General features: G+C 38.5%; 1 protein-coding gene across 5 annotated transcripts in view; it reads left to right on the top strand.

The window, feature by feature from the left end:
- Positions 1 to 16,582, top strand: part of LOC102146885 (uncharacterized) — a 60,201-nt gene extending 43,619 nt beyond the window's left edge. For all 5 annotated transcript variants that reach the window (XM_015440451.4, XM_045378987.3, XM_065536327.2 and 2 more), the window contains one exon: positions 7,190 to 16,582. In XM_015440451.4, coding sequence (XP_015295937.2) covers positions 7,190 to 8,859 — 1,670 coding nt within the window. In that variant the 3' untranslated portion in view covers positions 8,860 to 16,582. The remainder of the gene's footprint in view (positions 1 to 7,189) is intronic.
- Positions 16,583 to 25,127: the final 8,545 nt, after the last annotated feature.

Raw genomic sequence — 25,127 nt, 5'->3', positions numbered from 1 at the left:
ATATACTTTCCCTTCAGTTATCTTTCTAGTTTTCAGTGAGAGCCAAAGTCCCCTTTTTGGCATATACAAGACTACAAAATCTGCTTTTTTAATGTTTTGGCGGACACATAAATATCTGTGAAATTTTAAGAAACTCTATGTTAAACTATTATTTTAAGTTTTCTCTCTACATCATGTCTGAAATGTGTGAGAGTAGTGGTTTCTGTTTCATTTTTTTGTTCATTTTTTTCTGCACATTCCATCCTGTTTTTATTACTATAGTCTTGAAATACAGTTTGAAATTATAAAGTATGTTGTCCTCCTGCTTTGTTCTTTTTCCTCAAGATTACTTTCATTATTCAGAGCTTATTGAAGTTTCAAGTAAATTTTATGATTGTATTTTTCATTACTGTGAAAACAAATACCACTGGAATTTTGATAGGGAGTTTATTAAGTCTGTAGATCACTTTGGATAATATGGCACTTTAACAATATTTATTCTTTCAATCCATACGCACAAAATATTTTAAAATTTGTGTCTTTTCTAATTTCCTCCATTGATATATCATTTATTGTAAAGGTTTTTTAGATCGTTGGTTAAATTTGTTCTAAGAAATTTATTATTTTAATGCTATTGTTCATGAGATTGTTTTCCTCCTTTATTTTATCAGATAGTTTAAGTTTATGGAAGTGTAAGTTTATCTTATAAATGTATGTTAATTTTATATTTTGCTAATTTACTGAGTATATTAATTAGTTTAGACATGTTTAAATGTACTGTGTATGATTTTTTATATATGAGATTATATGATCTACAAACAGCAACTTTTTACCTATTTGTCTTCCATTTTAATGGTTTTTTAAAAATTGTTTTGACTATTCTGCTGCATACTTCCAGTGCTATTTTAAAATAGAAGCATTGACACTGGGCACAATATAGTTTTGCACTGGTGTCTGTGAATTTCAGGAAGCAAACACCTCTTCAAGTTTTTATCAACTGGTTTCAGGAGGTAAAGATCTTTTGTTGGGCTCCCAGGATAATGGGATGCCCTCTGGGTTTGTAATGAAGAGGGGTTGTAGGTTGCTCACAAGGCTGCTATGTCTGCACAAGGGTTTACTTTAGTGTTTAGTTGGCTTGTTACAAGGGGATTGTGGTGTAATTTGCATTTTATTTTTGGACAGGCTGAATATCCTTCAGGACTTTGATCTGTAGGGCAGTCACTAGGCAGGTTTCTGTAGTCATGTCTGCAAATGGTAAGCATTACATCAGGATGTCATTGAGTATGGTTTTCACTGAGCATCAAAGAGGATTTTGCCAGGTCACTGTGTGGGTTTCTATGTAGGCAGAACTGGCCTTGAACTGTCATGGAACTGCTTCAGGGACCACAGTAAAGGCTACGGTCTTGCAAACCTGCCTGCATGACTATAAATGGGTATCTTCCTCCAGCCCTGTGGAAGGGCAGGACCTCTCCCAAACTGTGACTGGGAGGAGTATGAGATGCTTACAGGGTAAGTTTAATATTCTCAGTGGGACCAAGTTGGGTGGGCTATTTTTTGGTCTGTAGCCAAGAATAGAGGTGCTATAGTTTGCCACCTGAATATATGCCTGCCTTCTGAAAAGGATACGCCTCAGTCTTGGGCATTATCAGTTTCATAACTCCCTCCTTGGATCTCAAAGCTCTTTCTCTCTTTTTTTTTTTTCATTTGAGACGGAGTCTCACTCTGTTGCTCAGGCTGGAGTGCAGTGGCACCATCTCAGCTCGCTGCAACCTCCACCTCCCAGGTTCAGGTGATCCTACTCCCTCAGCCCTCAAGTAGCTGGGATTACAAGCATGCGCCACGATGCCCGGATAATTTTTTTTTGGAAGATGGGCATGAAGTCTCGCTGTGTTGCCCAGACTGGAGTGCAATGGCACAATCTTGGCTCACTGCAACCTCCTCCTCCCAGGTTCAAGCGATTCTCCTGCCTCTGCCTCCCAAGCAGCTGGTACTACACGCACGTGACACCACACCCGGCTAATTTTTGTATTTTTAGTAGAGACAGGGTTTCACGATGTTAGCCAGGCTGGTCTCGAACTCCTGACCTCAGGTGATTTGCCCGCCTCGACCTCCCAAAGTGCTAGGATTACAGGCGTGAGCCATCCTGCCCTTCTGTGCCCATATTTTTGTATTTTTAGTAGAGATAGGGATTCGCCATGTTGGCCAGGCTGGTCTCGAACTCCTGACCTCAGATGATCCACCCACCTCAGCCTCCGAAAGTGCTGAGATGACAGGCGTGAGCCACTGCGCCCAGCCTTTTTTGTTTTTTGTTTTTTTTGTTTTTTGTTTTTTTTTTTGAGACGGAGTCTCATCTCTGTCACCCAGACTGGAGTGCAGTGGCCCGATATCGGCTCACTACAACCTCTGCCTCTTGGCCGGGTTCAATCAATTCTGCTGTCTCAGTCTCCCGAGTAGCTGGGATTACAGGCATGTGCCACCATGCCTGGCTAATTTTTGTATTTTTAGTAGAGATGGGGTTTCACAATGTTGGCCAGGCTGTTTCGAACTCCTGACCTCAGGTGATCCACCCGCCTCAGCCTCCCAAAGTGTTGAGATTACAGGCATGAGCCATCGTGCCCAGCCATGCCCAGATAATTTTTGTATTTTAGTAGAGATGGGGTTTCGCCATGTTGGCCAGACTGGTCTTGAACGCCTGAGCTCAGGTGATCCACTCACCTCAACCTCCCAAAGTGCTGAGATTACAGACATAAGCCACTACACCTGACCTTTTCTTTTTTCTTTTTTTTTTTTTTTTTTTGAGATGGAGTCTCATCTCTGTCACCCAGGATGGAGTGCAGTGGCCTGATCTCAGCTCACTGCAACCTCTGCCTCCTGGTCGGGTTCACTCAGTTCTGCTATCTCAGCCTCCCAAGTAGCTGGGATTACAGGCGTGCACCACCATGCCTGGCTGATTTTTGTATTTTTAGTAGAGAGAATGTTTCAGCATGTTGGCCAGGCTGGTCTCGAACTCTTGACCTCAGGTGACCCACCTGCCTCAGCCTTCTGAAGTGCTGGAATTACAGGCGTGAACCACCGCACCCGGCCTTTAAAGCTCCCTTAAAGGCACTTATTTTGGAGATGAGGACTTGCTGCATACCCCAAGCTGGTCTTGAAATTTTGACCTGAAGAAATTCTCCAACCTCAGTGTACCGTGTAGTTGTCATTACAGGTATGAATAATGCTTGGCTCTCTCATAAAGGCATTTTTGTTAGGGATGGCTGACAAATTTTCTTGTTCTCAGGGTGTAAGAAAATATGTCACCTTTTATTTTTCCACCAAACTAATGTCACTCTATTCATTTTTCTTTCTATTTTGTATTTCAAATTTGTCCATAATTTTGGATTCACACATTTAGGGCAATATGTCACAATTTAAGTGTTATGCCTGAAGTAAATTAGATACTTAGTAGGCACTCCATATTTACTAAAATATAGTTACTTATACATTTGTTTGCTGTAGGCAAAGAGGAATTACAGGATTTGCACTCACTTTCTTCAGCCTATATCTAAATAAAAACATAATTTATTTCCAAATATTTGTTTTGTATATATATCAGAGGCTTTAATTATATTCTGCAAAAATATATATTTCTTTTTAATTTAGCAATACAAGGCTATTATTTTCTTCTAAATTTGATTTTTTTTTTTTTTTTTTTTTTTTTTGAGATGGAGTCTCACTCTGTTGTCCAGGCTGGAGTGCAGTGGTGTGATCTCGGCTCACCGCAGCCTCCACCTCCTGGGTTCAAGTAATTTTCCTGCCTCAGCCTCCCAAGTAGCTGGGATTACAGACGTGCACCACCAGGCCTGCCTAGTTTTTTGTATTTTTAGTAGAGATGGAGCTTCATCATGTTGGCCAGGCTGATCTTGAACTCCTGACCTCAAGTGATCCGCCCGTCTCAGCCTCCCAAAGTGCTGTGATTACAGACGTGAGCCACCATGCCCGGCCACAATTTTTTTTTTTTTTTTTTTTTTTTTTTGAGACGGAGTCTCGCTCTGTCGCCGAGGCTGGAGTGCGGTGGCGCGATCTCGGCTCACTGCAAGCTCCGCCTCCCGGGTTCACGCCATTCTCCTGCCTCAGCCTCCCGAGTAGCTGGGACTGCAGGCGCTCGCCACCTCGCCCGGCTAATTTTTTTGTATTTTTTTAGTAGAGACGGGGTTTCACCATGTTCACTAGGATGGTCTCGATCTCCTGACCTCGTGATCCACCCATCTCGGCCTCCCAAAGTGCTGGGATTACAGGCTTGAGCCACCGCGCCCGGCCCACAATTTTTTTAAGGCTGAATAAAATTCCATTGTGTATATATGTTACCTTTTTTATGTTTAGGTTGCAGTGAGCCGAGATAACATCACTGCACTCTAGCCTGGGCAACGGAGTGAGATTTCTATAAAAATCTCAATAGCACATTTTTACAGAAATATTGTTAAAAACTTTTGAATTTGATTTTTTATGTTTATGAATCAAGAGACATCTGGGTTACTTCAGCCTTTTGCCTTTTGTGAATGCTGGTACAATAAATATAGATGTTTACGTATCTCTTCTAGGTCCTGTGTTGCATCCTTTGGATATAGATTCATAAATGGGATTGCTCTATTTAATTATAATTCCACTTTTAATTCTGTGTGAAACATAACATTTTAAAATAATGGTTGCATCCTTGTTTTCCATCAACAATCAACATAAGTTTCATTTTCATAGCATCGTCAACAGATTTGGTGGTGGGTTTTTTTTTGGGGGGGGGGGTTGGGGTTTTGGTTTGAGTCAGAGTCTCGCTCTGTTGCCCAGGCTGGAGTGCAGTGGTGCGATCTCGGCTCACTGCAATATCCGCCTCCCGGGTTTAAGCGATTCTCCTGCCTTAGCTTCCCAAGTAGCTGGGACTACAGGCGCATGCCACCATGCCTGGCTAACTTTTCATATTTTTAGTAGAGACGGGGTTTCACCATGTTAGCCAGATGGTCTTTATCCAGCCTCCCAAGGTGCTGGGATTATAAGCGTGAGCCACCGTGCCTGGCCAGATTTGGTGTTTTTTTTTTTAGAAAAATGATAGTGGTCATTCTAATGGGTGTGGGGTGATTTTGCTTTTCATTGTGATTTCTATGTATGTCTTCACAAATTAGTAAATTTATGTGTCCTTTCAAATGCTCTTTCCCATTTTTGTATCTTTTTGTTTGTGTGTGTTTTTTTTGTTTGTTTTTGAGACACAGTCTCCCTCTGTCACCCAGTTTGGAGTACAGTGGCGCAATCTTGGTTCACTGTTTTTTTTTAAGATGGAGTCTTACTCTGTCACTCTGGCTGGAGTGGAGTGCAGTCGTGTGATCTTGGCTCACTGCACCCTCCGCCTCCTGGGTTCAAGTGATTCTCCTGCCTCAGCCTCCCGAGTAGCTGGGACTAAAGGCGTGTGCCACCACACCTGGCTAATTTTTGTATTTTTAGTAGAGATGGGGTTTCAATGTGTTAGCCAGGATGGTCTCGATATCCTGACTTCATGATCTGCCTGCCTCAGCCCCTCAAAGAGCTGGGATTACAGGTGTGAGCCACCGCACCTGGCCCGCCTATGTATCTTTTAAATGAAAATTTTGTTCAATTATTCATCCTTTTCTAAATCAAGTTATTCAACTTTATTGCTCAGTATTAAGAGTTGCTTGTATGTTCTGAGTATCAACTCCTATTATATGATTTGCAAATATTTTTACCAGTTTCCTAGGAGGCATTGGCACTTGAATTTTTTTTTTTAATCTGCAGAAATTTTGAAGTATACTGGGGTTAAATTATTTTTTAATGTTTAAGTATTTTATTTAAAATATTTTTGCATATGATCAATTTTTATAATGTAGCTTTGTCCTGGCATAGCCTGAAAAAAATTTTCTCAGCTAGAAATTCTGAGAGTGTCTTAAACATGTTCCTAGGATGTGTCTTGTCTGAAATTTGTTTTTTAATTTAAAAAGTTTATTCATGTTTCTTCTTAATAATCAGTCACCACTTGCTAAACCTGTTCGCTGTCTGTGATACTGCGGTCTCTCTGCTGCTGTAACATTTGGCTTTGGTTTCAGCAGATTCAAACCGTCATTCCACAGTATACCAACACTTTTTTCAGCACTTTATGTCGTGCGAGACAGAAACCAGTGTCTGGAAGGGCACCTAGAAATGAAAAAAAGATGTATGTGCCAGTGTTCTACTTGTCTTTAAAAAACAAAGAAAGAAAGAAAAACAAGGTTGGCTATTCACTTTTTTTTTTTTTTTTTTTTTGAGAGGGAGTCTCGCTCTGTTGCCCAGGCTGGAGTGCAATAGCAATCTTGGCTCACTGCAACCTCCGCCTCCTGGATTTAAGCAGTTCTGCCTCAGCCTCCCGAGTAGCTGGAATTACAGGCGCCCACCACCATGCCTGGCTAATTTTTGTGTTTTTAGTAAAGAGGGAGTTTCGCCATGTTGGCCAGCCTGATTCCAAACTCCTAACCTCAGGTGATCCATTCACCTCGGCACCCCAAAGTGCTGGGATTACAGGCGTGAGCCACCCTGCCTGGCTGGTTATTCACTTCTAAAGGCACTATATTATATTGGGGAGAGGGATGAGCTGTGTTGGGTAAACATAACAGACTTTTCTCATTATTCTTTATGGTTCTTTGCATTGTCCTCACCTCCTGGGGCACTGTACACACTTAACTCTTGTATAAATTTTTCACAAATGTATTTTGGTCTGTGTATTTTTCTTACATTTATATGTCGATAAGGAAATTAGGGCCTTTGGTATTTTGTTGTGCAGTTTTGTTTTGGTTGTTTTTGAGTCAAAGTATTGCTCTGTTGTCCAGAGTGGAGTGCATTGGTGTGATATCAGCTCACTGCAACTTGTGCCTCTCAGGTTCAAGCGATTCTCCTGCCTCAGCTTCCTGAGTAGCTGGGATTACAGGTGCATGCTATCATTCCTGGCTAATTTTTTTGTATTTTTTAGAAAAGATGGGTTTCACCATATTGGCCAGACTGGTCTCAAACTCCTGACTTCAGGTGATCTGCCCATCTCAGCATCTCGACGTGCTGGGAGTACAGGCATTAGCCACCATGCCCGGCCTTCTTATGCAATCTTGTTTATGTAGTTTGTATAATTTTGTAGGTTGGATTTGTAAAGAATATGTATCTGAGTCTAGTATGTGGAGTAAGTTGTTATTTTTATTTCTTTCAGGTATGTGTTGTTATTTCGCCCAAGACCTTTGGCCAGAGCAGAGCATAAAAGCTTCTTTCCAAAGAATAATACCAAGAAAATATGAAAAATGTGGACATCACAATTTACAGTTAAAAAAAGGGTGTAAAAGTGTGGATGAGTATAAGGTGCACAAAGGAAGTTATAATGGATTTAACCAGTGTTTGTCAACTACCCAGAGCAAAATATTTCAATGTGATAAATATGTGAGAGACTTTCATAAATTTTCAAATTCAAATAGACATAAGACTGAAAAGAATCCTTTGAAATGTAAAGAATGTGGCAAATCATTTTGCGTTCTTTCACACCTAACTCAACATAAAAGAATTCACACTACTGTCAATTCCTACAAACTTGAAGAATGTAGCAAGGCTTTTAATGTGTCCTCAACGCTTTCTCAACATAAAAGAATTCATACAAGACAGAAACACTACAAATGTGAAGAATGTGGCATAGCCTTTAACAAGTCCTCACACCTTAACACACATAAGATAATTCATACTAGAGAGAAATCCTACAAACGTGAAGAATGTGGCAAAGCTTTTAACATATCCTCACACCTTACTAAACATAAGATAATTCATACTGGAGAGAATGCCTACAAATGTAAAGAATGTGGCAAAGCTTTTAACCAGTCATCAACCCTTACTAGACATAAGATAATTCATGCTGGAGAGAAGCCCTACATATGTGAACATTGTGGCAGAGCTTTTAACCAATCCTCGAACCTTACTAAACATAAGAGAATTCATACTGGTGATAAACCTTATAAATGTGAAGAATGTGGCAAAGCCTTTAATGTGTCCTCTACCCTTACTCAACATAAGAGAATTCATACTGGGGAGAAACCTTACAAATGTGAAGAGTGTGGCAAAGCCTTTAACGTGTCCTCAACTCTTACTCAACATAAGAGAATTCATACTGGAGAAAAACCATACAAATGTGAAGAATGTGGCAAAGCCTTTAACACATCCTCACACCTTACCACACATAAGAGAATTCATACCGGAGAGAAACCCTACAAATGTGAAGAATGTGGCAAAGCCTTTAACCAGTTCTCACAACTTACTACACATAAGATAATTCATACTGGAGAGAAACCCTACAAATGTAAAGAATGTGGCAAAGCTTTTAAGCGGTCCTCAAACCTTACTGAACATAGGATAATTCATACTGGAGAGAAACCCTACAAATGTGAAGAATGTGGCAAAGCTTTTAACCTATCCTCACACCTTACTACACATAAGAAAATTCATACTGGAGAGAAACCCTACAAATGTAAAGAATGTGGCAAAGCTTTTAACCAATCCTCAACCCTTGCTAGACATAAGATAATTCATGCTGGAGAGAAACCCTACAAATGTGAAGAATGTGGCAAAGCTTTTTACCAATACTCAAACCTTACTCAACATAAGATAATTCATACTGGAGAGAAACCCTACAAATGTGAAGAATGTGGCAAAGCCTTTAACTGGTCCTCAACTCTTACTAAGCATAAGGTAATTCATACTGGACAGAAACCCTACAAATGTAAAGAATGTGGCAAAGCTTTTAATCAATGCTCAAACCTTACTACACACAAGAAAATTCATGCCGTAGAAAAAACTGACAAATATGAAGAATGGACCGGGCGCAGTGGCTCACACGTGTAATCCCAGCACTTTGGGAGGTCAAGGCTGGTGGATCATGAGATCAAGAGATTGAGACCATCCTGGCCTACATGGTATTTAGTAGTCTCTATTTAGTAGTCTCTACTAAAAAATACAAAAATTAGCTGGGTGTGGTGGCGCATGCCTGCAGTCCTAGCTACTAAGGAGACTGAGGCACGAGAATCCCTCGAACCCGGGAGGTGGAGGTTGCAGTATGCCGAGATCGTGCCACTGCACTCCAGCCTAGTGACAGAGTGAGACTCCGTCTCAAAAAAAAAAGTGGCAAAGCTTTTAACCAATTAACAACTCAACTATACATAAGATAATTTATACTGGAGAGAAACCCTAGAAGTGTGAATAATGTGGCAAAGCCTTTAACAAGTCCTTAATTCTTAGCAGACATAAGAGAATTACTGGAGAGAAATTGTACAAACCTGAATGATATAACAATGCAGTTGACAACACCTGAACATTTCTAAACACCTTTAAATGGTTGTCACACTTGATTGTAGGTAAAATACTTCATACTAGAGCTAGAAACCTCTGCAAGTGTGAAGAATGTGGCAAAACATTTAACCAATGCTGACACTTTATTGGACAGGGAATGATTTATACTTGAGAAAAATTATGCAAATGTAAAGAATGTGAAGAAGCCATTAATATCTGCTCACATCTTATTCAATATCAGAGAGTTCATACTTAATAGAAACATTAAAAATGAAATTACTGTCAATAGATTTTTCAGAAAATATAAGCCTTTAAAGTGAAGAAGAGTATTTATTTTGAAGACAAGCATTAAAATATCAAGAGTGAGCTGGGCATGGTGGCTCACGCCTGTAATTTCAGCACTTTGGACAAGCATTAAAATATCAAGAGTGAGCTGGGCATGGTGGCTCACGCCTGTAATTTCAGCACTTTGGAGGCTGAGGTGGGTGGTTCACTTGAGGTCAGAATTTCAAGACCAGCCTGGCCAACATGGTGAAACTCCGTCTCTACCCAAAATACAAAAATTAGGTGGGTGTGGTGGTGCATGACTAATCCCAGCTACTAGGAGGTTGAGACAGGAGAACCGCTTGAACCTAGGAGGCAGAGGTTGCAGTTAGCTGAGTTTGTGCCACCGCACTGCAGCCTGGGCACTCCAACTGCACTCCATCTCAAAAAAAAAAACTAACATGAAGAGTATTGTGGTACCATTACTTGTATTACAGATCTTATTTTACACATTTTGTACTAGAGGAAAACCCTGAAGTTGTTGCTGAAACTTTCTTCAACATCAGAGAATATATCTTGAAGAAAATCACTGCAAAGGTGATAAATTTGGAAAAACATTTTTTTACAAACTACAGCCTAGGAAACACCAGAGAGTTCATACTAAAATATATTTTTGCAGATGCAGTAATATAAAAAATTAGTTATTTGAAAATTAAGTCTGTAAATATCAATTCAGAGTAGATGTATCTAAGGAACTGACACTTCAGACAGGACACTAAATCAGAGTGCTGAGTTTAGAAAATAAAACTGAAATTTACATAAATATTTTGTATATAACTTTAAAAAGTGTGTAAGATATTTTGGAGAGTTATTACATTCAAAGTATGCTTTTCTTTTTTTTTTTTTTTTTTTTTTTTTTGAGATGGAGTCTTGCTCCCATCGTGCAGGATGGAGTGCAGTTGTGCTATCTCGGCTCACTGCAACCTCCACCTCCCAGGTTCAGGTGCTTCTCCTGCCTCAGCCTCCTGAGTAGCTGGGATTACAGGTGTACACCACCATGCCTGGCTAATTTTTGTATTTTTAGTAGAGACAGGGTTTTGCCATATTGGCCAGGCTTTACTTTTTTTTTTTCAGACGAAGTCTTGCTCTGTCATTCAGGTGCAGCCTCCACCTCCCACTTCAAGTGATTCTCATGCTTCAGCCTTCCAAGTAGCTGGGATTACAGGCATGAGTTACCACGCCTGGCTGATTTTTGTATTTTTAGTAGAGATGAGGTCTTGCCATTGGGCAGGTTGTCTTGAACCCTGCCTCAGCCTCCCAAAATGCTGGTATTACAGGCGTGAGCCACTGTGCCCACCAAAATATACTTTTTCTTGAAAAAAATTTATAGATTTTTTAATATGTGAATAATGATGGAATTCAACTCTCAAATTCATGCTGTTTCTTTATTCCTATTGCATTCATATGTGAAAGTATGTGATGAATGGTTCCTGCATGAAAGATATGAGAGATTGTTTTTTATTAGGTAGGCATTATTATCTCTTCTATGAAAGAGTAAAGACATTAAAATGTAAGATATATGATGAAAATCTAAGTAGGGATGCTCTTTGTGGTTAACTTATAATATTGAGTGATGCATGAAGTAGGTGTTCAGTTTAATATTCTGCTTTATGAGAAAAATATTTTTAATTTTAGTTAAAATTTAATAGTGTTATTTTACTAATTGTACTTTTATGTGATACAATCTAGTACATTTAAAAACTTTGAAATTATGTGTAGACTTAACTTTTTAATTTAACATTTTTAACATGTTAAATACTATTGTGCATTCAATAAAGCATTATTTTGCCACTAACCTTAACCCATTCCACCTTACTCAAGAGTGTAGGTAAAAGATAGTATTATTTGTTAACGTAATAAAGTAGTATCTGTAGTAATCTTTTTTGCTAGTGGCTTTAAACTGCAAAGAAGTTAAAGAATGTTGTTCCTGTATGTTAAATTTTTTTTTCTTATTTAAATTTACTTAATATTTTTGGGTAGATAGTATGTATATATATTTAAACCATATATGGCATATTTTGGTACATACAATATATAATAATCACCTCATGGTAAATTAAGTATCTGTCACCTCTAGCATTTATCCTTTGTATTATAGAAAATTTAATTTTATGCTTTTTGTTAGTTTAAAATGTGCAACTAAACTGTTACCAATGGCCTCACCTCTGGCATTTATCCTTTGTATTACAGAAAATTTAATTTCTCACTTTTTGTTAGTTTAAAATGTACAATTAAACTGTTACCGATGGCCAGGCACCATGGCTCATGCCTGTAATCCTAGCACTTTGGGAGGCTGAGGCAGGTGGATCACCTGAGGTCAGGAGTTCAAGACCAGCACTGCCAACATGTTGAAACCCTGTCTGTACTATAAATACAAAAGTTAGCCAGGCATGGTGGTGAGCACCTGTAATCCCAGTTACTCAGGAGTCTGAGGCAGGAGAATCACTTGAACTTGGGAGGTAGAGGTTGCAGTGAGCTGAGATCGTGCCACTGCACTCCAGCCTGGGTGACAGTAAGACTCTGTCTCAAAATGAATAAATAGATATTGACTACAGGGTAATTTCTATTATTGTATTATTTAGAAGTATGAATAAAATGCATACATTTGTGAGTCTTGTATACATATTTTTATAAATTTCTTATATATTTTTATTTGAACATGTGGCCTCTCTGCCTGCAAACACATAAAGACTTTTAATTTTGATTTACATGAAGTTAAAAATACACATGTATTACTCTAAAGATAAACCTTAGGAAAGAAATTATGGAGTGAGTGTGTTTATATGAGTATGAGTTTGTATCTATTTTCAGGAAAGAAGAATAGAGCAATATCGTAACAAAACAAATTGTTTTAATGAGGTGATTAATTTATTAGATAATAAAAACCTCAAAAATGCTGAAAGCAAATTTTTGCTCTCAGCTTTGTATTAAATTCATTACTGTAAAACCGTATGGTTTATGGTTCAGAATCTCTCCATACAAATTCTTTGCCTGGTACTCATGCCAGACCTATAATTTTGTTATGATTTTTTGTTTTATAGTTTATGAAGTATCCACTACGTGAGCTGGTCATGATTATAAGAATTTTTTATAAAATTCAGTAATGTACACAATTTTTAGATATAATTCCATAACGTTATATTTTATTTAGAACATTCCATTTTGTTCTTTTAGTTGCAGATGCCTATATAAGCCTACTTTAGTTATTGTCGTTTTACTTGTTATAGATGACATAAGTGAATTTACTTATTTATTGAGTCTTTTTTTTTTTTAGGTAAGTACTAGGGAAGTTTCATAAGTCATGAGAATGTTTTTGTATATAAATGTATCAAAGAAACATGACAGTGAGGCCGGGTAAGGTGGCTGATGCTTGTAATCCCAGCATTTCGGGAGGCCAAGATGGGCAGATCACCTGAGGCCAGGAGTTCAAGACCAGCCTGGCAAACATGGCAAAACCCCATTCTCTACTAAAAATACAAAAATTAGCTGGGTGTGGTGACATGCGCCTGAAATCTCAGCTACTCGGGAGGCTGCGGCAGGAGAATCACTTAATCCCAGGAGGTGGAGGTTGCAGTGAGTTGAGATCAGGCCACCACATTCCAGCCTGGGTGACAAAGTGAGATTCCATCTCAAAAAAAAAAAAAAAAAAGGAAACATGACGGTACTTGCTGTGTAACTGATGCTCCATAATAAGCCATAAATAATTCTGCTGGAGTTAGTTTGTAACTTCAAGTCAGCGGTTTCTGGTCTTTTTTTTTTTTCCCTGCTCCATTGGAGTATGTGTCTGTTTTTCTTCAATTACCATACTGTTTTACCTAATAAAGCTTTTTTAGTATATTTCAAAGTCAGGTAGGGTGATACCTTCACACTTTCTTTTTTTCTTTTTTCTTTTTTCTCGCACTTTCTCCCAGACTGGAGTGCAGTGGCACAGTCTCCGCTCACTGCAAGCTCCGCCTCCCAGGTTCAGCCATTCTCCTGCCTCAGCCTCCGGAGTAGCTGGGACTACAGGCATCCGACACCATGCCCAGATAAATTTTTGTATTTTTTAGTAGAGAGGGGGTTTCACCGTGTTAGGCAGGATGTTCTCGATCTCCTGACCTCGTGATCCACCCGCCTAAGCCTCCCAAAGCACCCCCCCTTTTTTTTTTCCTTCATTGCTTTGGCTACTTTGGGTCTTCTGTGGTACAATATAAGTTTTAGATGTATGTTTTAAAATTTATACCAGTGTGTCGCTGGTATTTTCCTAGAGATTGCATTATGTGTGTAGATTATTTTGTGTAATACAGATATTTAACGATAATAACGCCAATTCATTTATAGGTAATATTTTTCCGTTTGTGTATTATTTTTGTATTTCAATATCGTTTAGATTATAATGCGCAGGTTTTTCCACTTTTTGGTTAAATTCAAAGTATAATTACTAGTTATTGTAGATTAGATTTTTTTTTTTTTTTTTTAATTGAGATGGAGTCTCTCTGCTGCTCAGGCTGGAGTGCAGTGGCACAATCTCAGCTCACTGCAACCTCTGCCTCCCAGGTTCAAGCTATTCTGCCTCAGCCTCCTAACTATCTGGGACTACAGGCACGCGCCACCACATGTGGCTAATTTTTGTATTTTTAGTAGAGACTGAGTTTCACCATGTTGGTCAGGCTGGTCTCGAACTCCTGACCTCATGATCAGCCTGTGAAATTTTGCTAAAATTTCTGAATTAGAAAAAGAAAACATTTTTTCTAATAAATTCATAAACGTCTTATGGCCATATCCCAAAAATGGTGAAGCAGAGAGTGTAGGTTATTTAAGATCATGCTGCGGACCAGGCACCTTGGCTCACGCCTGTAATCCCAGCGCCGAGGCGGGCAGATCACGAGGTCAGGAGTTTGAGACCAGCCTGACCAACATGGTGAAACCCCGTCTCTACTAAAAATACAAAAATTAGCAGGGTGAGCTACTCAGGAGGCTGAGGCAGAATAATCACTTGAACCCGGGAGGCAGAGTTTGCAGTGAGCTGAGATCGCGCCATTGCACGCCAACCTGGGCGACAGAGCAAGACTCTGTCTCAAAAGTAAAAAAAAGCTGCTGCAAATGCTCATTCCATCACAACCATGCTAGTGAAAAAAGAAACAATGGGTTAGAAGGTAGTTTTAGAGTATGTTTCTTACTCTTTTGCCCTGTAAAATTTTTGTCTTTATTACTTGCCATGTAGAAGCCTGTACTTCAACAAAAGATGTCATTAATTTCAAGTAAATATGCTCCCACATATATTCTCCCTAGAAAGGTACTGGTGTATTTCCAGTCATGCTGTAGCATTTCTGGCCGTTTTTTGTGCTGCTGTGTTTGTGTGAAATAAGGCAGGAAGTAAAGCGGAGTCAACCATGACATTTCTTGTTTCTAAAGCCACAGCCTCTAAAATTTAATGTTATGTCAGCTAGAAATAATGACAGTATTTAAGAAGTAAAAAAAAATTCTTTATATTTTTTATAGTTTATAAAAATTTATTTTTGAATTATAAGTTAAACAACTTGAACATGCAGATACCTAAAAATGTCAGCTAGGTGATAGTATTAATATTTTAATAGCTTATAATTGTGAGTCACAATTGCCCCATCAGGTTTACTGAAAAGCAGTTATTTATCTTCTGTGTGTGAATGGAGAATAGGCTTTTTATAATCCTAAGCATACAGATCTTTTAAGATTAGCACTATATTTAGATCTGAATAAAATTTATAGGCTTGTAATAACAGAAATTTTAATACTTTTTTTCTAATAGAAGTGAAAAACAGTAGAAGTCATTTGTTAAAATGAGTTTAAGAGAAACTTCACATGTATTAATTAAATAACATTTAAATCACATTGTAAGTTACCGATCAGTAATTCCAATCTATTTTATTTTAATCACTGAGAAAGCATAACGTTCTTTATTCAATCAGAAAGAGTATTCTTATTAATGTTTCTGAAACTTCTAGCAACTGTAGACTGCTCAATGGATGACAAGGTTCATGCAGACAACAAATTTTCTATATAATAGGCTCATTTTAAGTTTAAATATAAACTTAACTCATTATTTCAAAAGTAAAATTAATGGTTCTTTTAAGTCATAAGACGAATAATGTTATAATTCATTTACTGAAGTGTTTGTCTCAGACTTTATAATGAATACTTTAAACCAAAATTTAAGTTCTACATACTATCTATGGATAAAAAGAAGTGGTTTCTAAATTTATCTTTATTTCTACTAAATTAAAAAATTTAAAGCCAAAATGTTAGGTCAGGATTTAGAACAAGCATTGGGTGACGGGTTGTTGGGCATAATGGTTAAGATTGAAACTTGGTAGCAGCTGGTTACTGATTGCATCCCTAACTTTAGGGTTTTGGTAAAATTAAAGCAATTAATGCAAATAAAGTTGCCCAAAGAGCACCCAGCATATAGCTCTCATTTGTTGATTCTGTTAGATCATGATCAATGTTAAGCCTAAAAACAAGGTGGCCACATCAGTGGTTTGTAACCCATGTTTATTCTAATCAGTCAGTGAGGGACTATATATAATAGTAGTTGAATGTTTATAATACTACCCTTGGAAAATTTCCATATATTCACACTCAGCATGGATATAAATATGGAAAGATTTCTCATTGAGTACTTCTCTTTGGCACTCTAGTAACACCAGACAAATAAGCACCTAAATGCCGAGTGTGTCAGTTTTAATATTAGAAAAGAAGGCATGTTGTTTTCTTGTCTACTTGTTTAATAAATTTTTTATTGCCAAGTACATATGTTCATTTGATTTAATATGTTGAAATGTGGTTTAAAATATATTTTCAAATAACTTTTCTCTAACAAGTGAAGAAATAACTTATTTACAAATGTAGAAATAATGTTACTCTAAGCAGTTGCTTTAGAGTCTGTCTTTTAGAGTATTGTATTCTTTTGAACATTAAAAATAAACATTTTTTTCCTGAGTGTTGGGTTTAGACTATTCATTATATTAAAAGTTCACTTATGGCTAGGTGCGGTGGCTCATGCCTGTAATCCCAACTCTTTGGGAGACCGAGGTGGGTGGATCACCTGAGGTCAGGAGCTCAAGAACAGCCTGGCCAACATGGTGAAACCCAGTCTCCACTAAAATTACAAAAATTAGCCGGGCATGATGGCAGGTGCCTCTAATTGCAGCTAGCCGCTCGGGAGGCTGAGGCAGGAGAATTGCTTGAACCTGGGAGGCGGAGGTTGCAGTGAGAGACCATGCCACTGAACTCCAGCCTGGGTGACAGTGAGACTCCGTCTTAATAAAAACAGAAAAAAGAGTTTACTTACATCACTAAAGGAGCAAGCCTTTTGAAATATATATATATGAAAAATATATGTATGTTTTCTAAGATTTTAAAATGAACACTTTTTTCTTGTCAAATTTCTTAAAGTTTATTTCTCTTTAAAGTATGAGTAGTATTTTTGATTGGCAAATCAAAGTTGAATGAATTTATGGGGTAAAATGTGATGTTTGAATATATGTGTGTAATATGGAATGATTGAGTTGAGTTAAATAACATCTATCAACTCGCTTACCTATCATAAGTGAGTTGATAGTTAAGATATTTGAAATTTAGTCATTTTAAAATACAATTACGTTATGGTTTACTATAGTCACGCTGCTGTGAAGTAGATCTCAAAACCTACTTACCTTGTCTATTTGAAACTTTGTACCCTTCAATCAAAAAACTCTGTAATTTCTTCCCACCACATCAAGCCTCTGGTAACCATTATTTCACTTTCTTTTTTTTTTTTTTTTTTTTTTTTTTTTTTTGAGTTAAACTTTATTAGATTCTACATATAAATGAGATTATGAAGTATTTGTCTGTGTCAGGCTTATCCCATCTAGCATAATGTCTTAAAATGTATATTGTTTCAAATGACAGGATTTAGCCCTTTCTAAGGCTGAATAGTACTCCATTGTGTATCTATACCACATTTTAAGAAATAATTTAAATATATATTTATTGGTCGAAAGACTTGTGTGTTATAAAAATAGTTCTGTGTTGCTGGGCACAGTGGCTCACGCCTGTTGTAATCCCAGCACTTTGGGAGGCTGGGGTGGATCACCTGAGATCAGGAGGTCGAGACCAGCCTGGCCAACATGGTGTAACCCTGTCTCTACTAAAAACCCAAAAATTAGCTGGACTTGGTGGCACGCGCCTGTAATCCCAGCTACCCAGGGGGCTGAGGCAGGAGAATCGCTTGAACCCAGGAGGCGGAGGTTGCAGTGAGCCAAGATCCCGCCATGCTCTCCAACCTGGGCAACAGGGCGAGATTGTCTCAAAAAACAAACAAAAACCAACAAAAAGCCCAAAAAAGGACAACAGACAAACCCTTCAAACAGAAAATAATGTAACACTCATTTATAATACAAATAAAAATGGAATAATTGGATACATTTTCATTGTTATATATGTGTGTGTGAATCTATAAAATGGTACATAAAGAAGAAATTAAGCCAGAAAAAAGATATTTGTAACGAATTAAGTTGGAAAGTAATTATTATTTGCAGATATCTTTGTTTACTTAGATAACAAAAGCAACTGAAAGAATTTGAAAAGTCTATTCAGGTCCAGGCGCGGTGGTTCACACTGTAATCCCAGCAGTTTGGGAGGCCGAGGCGGGTGGATCACCTGAGGTCAGGAGTTCAAGACCAGCCTGGCCAATGTGGCAAAACCCTGTCTCTACTAAAAATACAAAAATTAGCCGGGCGTGGTGGTGGGCGCCTGTAGTCCTAGCTACTCAGGAGGCTGAAGCAGGAGAATCGCTTGAACCCAAGAGGTGGAAGTTGCAGTGAACTGAGATCACACCATTGCACTCCAGCCTGGGTGACAAGAAGGAAACTCCATCTCAAAAAAAAAAGAAAAGTCTATTCAGGTAGATAGGCAAAATTCTAAAATGATTCCCAGCTGTTGCACACCTGCGGTGTTACCTTTTTAGTGTAAAAAAATGTGCGACTGGCCGGATGCAGTGGTTCACACCTGTAATCCCAACATTTTGGGAGTCTGAGGTGGATCACCTGAGGTCAGGAGTTCGAGACCAGCCTGGCCAACATGGTGAAACCCCATCTCTACTGAAAATACAAAATTATCCAAGCATGGTGGAGGGCGCCTGCAATCCCAGCTACTTGGGAGGCTGAGGCAGGAGAATCCCTTGCATCTGTGAGGTGTAGGTTGCAGTGAGCTGAGATCATGCCACTGCACTGCAACCTGGGCCACAGAGTGAGACTCCATCTCAAAAACAAGTGTGATTTACTGTGGTAGGAAATTAATTACTCATGAAATTAGGTTATTAATGTGTTGACTTTGTGTTTATCAAAAGGGAGATTATCTTGATTGGGCTAAACTTAATTAGAGATGCTTTTAAGAGAAAAAGGCACATCATAGAAAAACACTCCTGCTGGCCTGGAAGTAAGTGACTTCCAGATGGGTCATTTTGTAAGCTGCTTATGGTGGTCCCCTGGCAGGAAATATATTTGTATGTTGTCATAATTCCTGCCTCCCACATGTTCCTTCCAGTAGGGAGGACAGGAGGATCCCAAGGAAGAGGAAAAAAAGGGGGTCTCATTCATGCAATAAATAATCACCTCTCATCTGGGATAAACAGAGGGAGACCACAACATGACCACATCAATGAGAAAAAAGGAAACGTGGTTGAAAGAATTCACTGGGATTATGGAACAACATTTACTAAGTTGTAGTGAATGATCAGCTCCTGAGATACCAATATTCCCCCACGAAGGCTGAATTCATTCTGATTAAATAATCATGTCTGCGTAAGTCTGGTGACCCAGTTTTACACTATCCATTACAGAAATACCGTGGAGACCAGTGGGTACCCTCCTAAAATTGAACTTATCGTGAAAAGCATACCTGATTCTTTAACGATTGAAAACCCTTGAAAAAAAATTGTATTGATTGATTTATTTTATGTTTTTTGAGACAGAGCCTCACTCTTGCCCAGGCTGGAGTGCAGTGGTGCAATCTCGGCTCACTGCAGCCTCCACCTCCCAGGCTCAAGTGTTTCTCCTGCCTCACCCTCATGAGTAGCTGGGATTACAGGTGCACCACCACACCTAGCTAATTTTTGTATTTTTAGTAGAGACGGGATTTCACCATCTTGGCCAGGCCGGTCTTGAGCTCCTGACCTCATGATCCACCTGCCTCGGCCTCCCAAAGTGCTGGGATTACAAGCGTGAGCCACCGTGCCTGGCCTAATTTATTAATAATAAACTTCTGCTCATTTTTGAGGATTCCACTCTACTGTCATATAATATTGAACATTAAATACCTTAATATGAAGATTTATTTGAGACAGTCTTGCTCTGTTGCTCAGGCTAGAGTGCAGAGGTGCAATCTTAGCTCACTGCAACCTCTGCCTCTCAGATTCAAGAGAATCTCGTGCCTCAGCCTCCTGAGTAGCTGGGATTAAAGACATGCTTCATTATGCCCAGATAATTTTTGTAGTTTTAGTAGATGCAGAGCTTTTTCCATGTCAGCCAGGCTGGTCTCGAACTCCGGACTTTATATGATCCTGCCTCCTTGGCCCTCAAAGTCTGGGATTACAGGTGTGAGCTACTGCATCCAGCTAAGATAAATATTTCTGGAATGCATGTAAAGTTATGTAGATAGATCCTCTTAAATTAACATAAAAGTAACAATTTTTGAAATGGGATAAAGTTAACTAGATGTTTTCAATGGCTTGGCATAATTGCTGTGCTTTTTGAAATGGTTAGATTGCTAACAAGAAGCAAAGACAGTATTTTGGCTTCACTCAATTGTTCTTGACCTTTTGAAATCTAAAATTCTGGCTAAATAGTTTGAATGGAATATATTCTATGTAAAGAAGAATTATGGTGGGCAGGAAAATGCATTCTATCACGCCTGTAATCCCAACACTTTGGGAGGCCGAGGCAGGCGGATCAAGAGGTCAGGAGTCCAAGACCAGCCTGGCCAACATAGTGAAAGCCTGTCTCTACTAAAAATAAAAAAATTAGCTGGGCATGGTGGCAGGCACCTGTAATCCCAGCTACTTGGGAGGCTGAGGCAGGAGAATCTCTTGAACCCTGGAAGCAGAGGCTGCAGTGAGCCAAGATTGTGCCATTGCACTCCAGCCCGGGTGACAGTGCGAGACTCCATCTCAACAACAACAACAAAATGCATTCTGCATGCATCGTGCTTCTCTGATTTGCTTTAACTGAAAGATTGAAGATTGCAAATCTAGTCTCTCAATTTCAAGTAAATTAACAAAATATTTTTCAGCCAGTCAAATAATTGTATAGGACTAATGGGTAACAGATATCATTAGCTGCTAAAAAATAGTATGATTAGGTTGAGTAGGTATCTAGCCATAGAAATGACAGTCCAATTAAATTAAGAGCCTAATAGGTGCATGTGGAAAGCATTGATGTGCATTGTGGTACACCTCCACTCAGCAGCACCTTCCTCTGCCTGTTTACAAATACCAATTTCCCCTGAGTGACTCAGGGTAAATACTGGAAACTGAGAATGCTGTGGTCAGAGTGATTACTGGAAGCATGGTTAACATATTCCTTTTATATTATAAAGAAATTTTATGAATCTTACTCTACAAACGCTTTTAGTAAAAGATTATTTATAGTTTTGAACTCAATTTGAATTCATAAAAAAGTCAATATTCAAAATAAGTCAGAGACTCTTAAATGTCAGCCATATTTCATAAAACATATTTGAATGAGATCAAGTCTTCTTAGCTAAGAATTTTATTTTATTACTAAATGTAGAGAAAAATAGAAAACCAGTACTTTGGGCCAAATAACGGTGTTTGGCACAGGAGTATCACCCAAACAAGTGCTCTTTATGATTCCCGGGACCAGCTGGCCTGTTTTCCACTAATACAGAGTGGAGAAGACATTGAAATGGTTAAAAAAGGTGATATAAGTTGCATATTTATATGAAATACAATTTTTAATAAAAAGAATTTGATGTACAAATATAGAGACTATTAGGATAAGGTTATAATTTTTTTGCTTCTATTGACAGAATAACTTCATTCACAATATTCTTATTTCAAATAATATTATTTTCTGCTGTATATTTGCTAGCTTTTGGTTTATAACCTGAGCTCTACAGGAATCAGCAAAATGATTATTTTACCACAAGCGTTTTATTCATGCATATACCTATTTTGCTTACCCTCTTTGCCTAATAGTGAGTAAAAGTGATGTGTGGGTAAGATGCCAATGTGTCTTCTCTGCATTGTTTTTTTCATCCATTCGCTGAAGAAAGGAGAATACAGATTGAAGATGAAAGAAAATATGATCCCTGAAAGATCATGAAGACGTCCTCTTAACCAGAAAAAGAAAACCGACAGGGCATGGTGATCTAAGCAGAGAATATATTTTGCTAAGCCTCTGAAATTTCGGTATACAACCATCATTGCTAGAACAAATGTGTTATTTCTTCAGTATTGATTCTTCAGTGTATGATTCAATTCCCTGGTTAATCCAATTTGAGAGGAGAATAACTTATTTGTTAACTTAAGAGATGTAGACAGGACCTATTATTTTTTATCAACATCTCCTCCAGCCCCAGGCAATTATCATTCTACTTTCTGCTTCTGTGTATTTAAACTTTTTTACACTCTACATAGAAATGAGATCATGTGATATACTTTTATTCTATGCTGGCTTATTTTCCTTGGCATAATGTTCTCTGGGTTTATCAATGTTGTTGCAAATAACAAGACTTTCTAATTTAAAGAAATGGGTATCATTCCATTCTGTAAATATACTACAATTTCTTTATTCATTCAACTGTTGATGGACACTTAGGTTGATTCTATACCTTAGCTATTGTGAGTAATCCACTTTCTTCCTTCTATTTCATTTGTTTTTATACCTCTTTTTTCCTACCATTTGTATTTCTAGGAATAAAATGATGGACACATTTAAACATTTTTAGAAAATTAAAAATGCTTAAAAAACATAGACACTGAAACTAAAAGTAATTTTAGATTCTTAGAGAACATCTCTCAAATACTTCAAGTTACCTCACTCTGACAGTAGATACATACTTTTCTACATTGCTATATACAGATTTGGCTGTCCTTTGTGGCCAACTCCATCATTTCTATTTTGTTGTGCAGTATTTTTTTTTTTTTTTTTTTTTTTTTTGAGACGGAGTCTCGCTCTGCCGCCCAGGCTGGAGTGCAGTGGCCGGATCTCAGCTCACTGCAAGCTCCGCCTCCCGGGTTCACGCCATTCTCCTGCCTCAGCCTCCCGAGTAGCTGGGACTACAGGCGCCGCCACCTCGCCCGGCTAGTTTTTTGTATTTTTAAAGTAGAGACGGGGTTTCACCGTGTCAGCCAGGATGGTCTCGATCTCCTGACCTCGTGATCCGCCCGTCTCGGCCTCCCAAAGTGCTGGGATTACAGGCTTGAGCCACCGCGCCCGGCTCGTGTTGTGCAGTATTTATTTTATGCATTTTACATTTTAAAAGTCGTAGACAATGCAATGTAATTTTCAAACAATTGACAAGTTTTTTAATGTAAAATTTTCTACATAATCAGCAGTCAGCATATTTTCACTCTTCAAAGGCATTTTAACTGCCTGGAAAGCAAGACAGTTCAAGTGAGTGTGCAGAGCTGGTCCTCTCCAGGGTCAATCTATTCAAATTCACACAGGTAATCTTCTGATGAAAGAGAGTGTACTTCAACAACATCATTACAGCATTGTGAAACATAATAAAAGATGAAACACTGCCTTCCAGGAAAAAAAGTTAATTATTCTGTGTATGTGAGTATGTGATATTTCTAAGATTGAGAATAAAGACTAAAGTTAGAGAGAAAACACTACATTAATCATGCAGTGCAGTTCCTATGTAACCTTCTTGTTTGTCAAACACACCCTGAATGGTTTTGTCAAGTATTATGTTGCTGTATCCATCACTTATTAGACTCCGATGATCACTTTCTATTTTATCCGATGATCACTTTCTATTTTATCCGATGATCACTTTCTATTTTATCCATTTAAATATTCCCTCAACATCATCCAGAGTCCTGTTATTGATGCATAAGTGCTCAGACATAAAACTTAAAATATTGATAAAAAGAGGCTTTATTTTACTACAGAGCATTTGTGCTTCTAAGCTTAAGTCCCTTGAACCTTTAAAAACATGCTTTAGCAGGGCGCTGTGGCTTACACTTGTAATCCCAGCACCTTAGGAGGCCGAGGTGGGTGAAACATGAGGTCAGGAGTTTGAGACCAGCCTGGTCAACGTGGTGAAACCCCGTCTCTACTAAAAATACAAAAATCAGCCGGGCATGGTGACATCTGCCTGTAATTCCAGCTACTCAGGAGGCTGAAGCAGGAGAATCGCTTGAACCTGGGAGGCAGATGTTGCAGTGAGCCAAGATTATCCCACTGCACTCCAGTCTGAGCAACAGAGCGAGACTCTGTTTCAAAAACAAAAACAAAAAAACAAAACAAAAACAAGAACATGCTTTAGTTTTTTCTTAGTTTTCAAATCCAATTTTGTCAAAAGTACATATAACAATAAATGAATTTAAATAATTTTGGAATTGAATCCTAATCATTAAATATTAAATTTGATTATTTGTGTTGGAAATTGTTTTAAGAAACTGAATAGTGTGATAAAGTCGAAATTTGTAATAACATACATGCTTTTATCACAAATCATTTTGTGATCATTTAAATTTTCTTTTTTTTTTTTTTTTTTTTTGAGGTGGAGTCTTGCTGTGTCGCCCAGGCTGGAGTGCAGTGGTGCCATCTCGGCTCACTGCAAGCTCCGCCTTCCGGGTTCACGCCATTCTCCTGCCTCAGCGTCCTGAGTAGCTGGGACTACAGGCGCCCGCCACCATGCCCGGCTAATTTTTTATATTTTTAGTAAAGGTGGAGTTTCACCGTGTTAGCCAGGATGGTCTCGATCTCCTGATCTCGTGATCCGCCCACCTGGGACTTCCAAAGTGCTGGGATTACAGGCGTGAGCCACCGCGCCCGGCCTGATCATTTAAATTTTCAATTTAGTATTGTTATATAGTAGACTTCAATATAAGTTGGCTGTTTGAAATGTGAATATTGATGTATCAGAGAATAAAATGTTTATAATAAAAAATACAAAACAGTGCAATAGTGTTAGTGGCTGTTGTGAGACCTCAGTTTTTCTCTTCTAAGTTAAAAAAAAAAACAAACATGAGCCACACAACAAAGGAGATGCAGCATAGGGTAATTTATTGCAAAAGGGAAAGACTTAAAAGTTAGGTGCAGGCTCGGTGTGGTGGCTCACACCTGTAATCCCAGCACTTTGGGAGGGCGAGGCGGGCAGATTGCTTGAGGTCAGGAGTTCAGGACCAGCCTGGCTAACATGGTGAAACCCTGTCTTTACTGAAAATAAAAAAAATTGGCCTGACGTGGTGGCACACGCCTGTAGTCCCAAGTACCCAGGAAGCTGAGGCAGGAGAATCGCTTGAACCC

This window comes from Macaca fascicularis, chromosome 19 (genome assembly GCF_037993035.2).
Source record: "Macaca fascicularis isolate 582-1 chromosome 19, T2T-MFA8v1.1".
Classification (NCBI taxonomy): Eukaryota; Metazoa; Chordata; class Mammalia; order Primates; family Cercopithecidae; genus Macaca; species Macaca fascicularis.
Note: the sequence above shows the minus strand (reverse complement) of the source record. Positions and strands in the feature narration are given on the sequence as shown.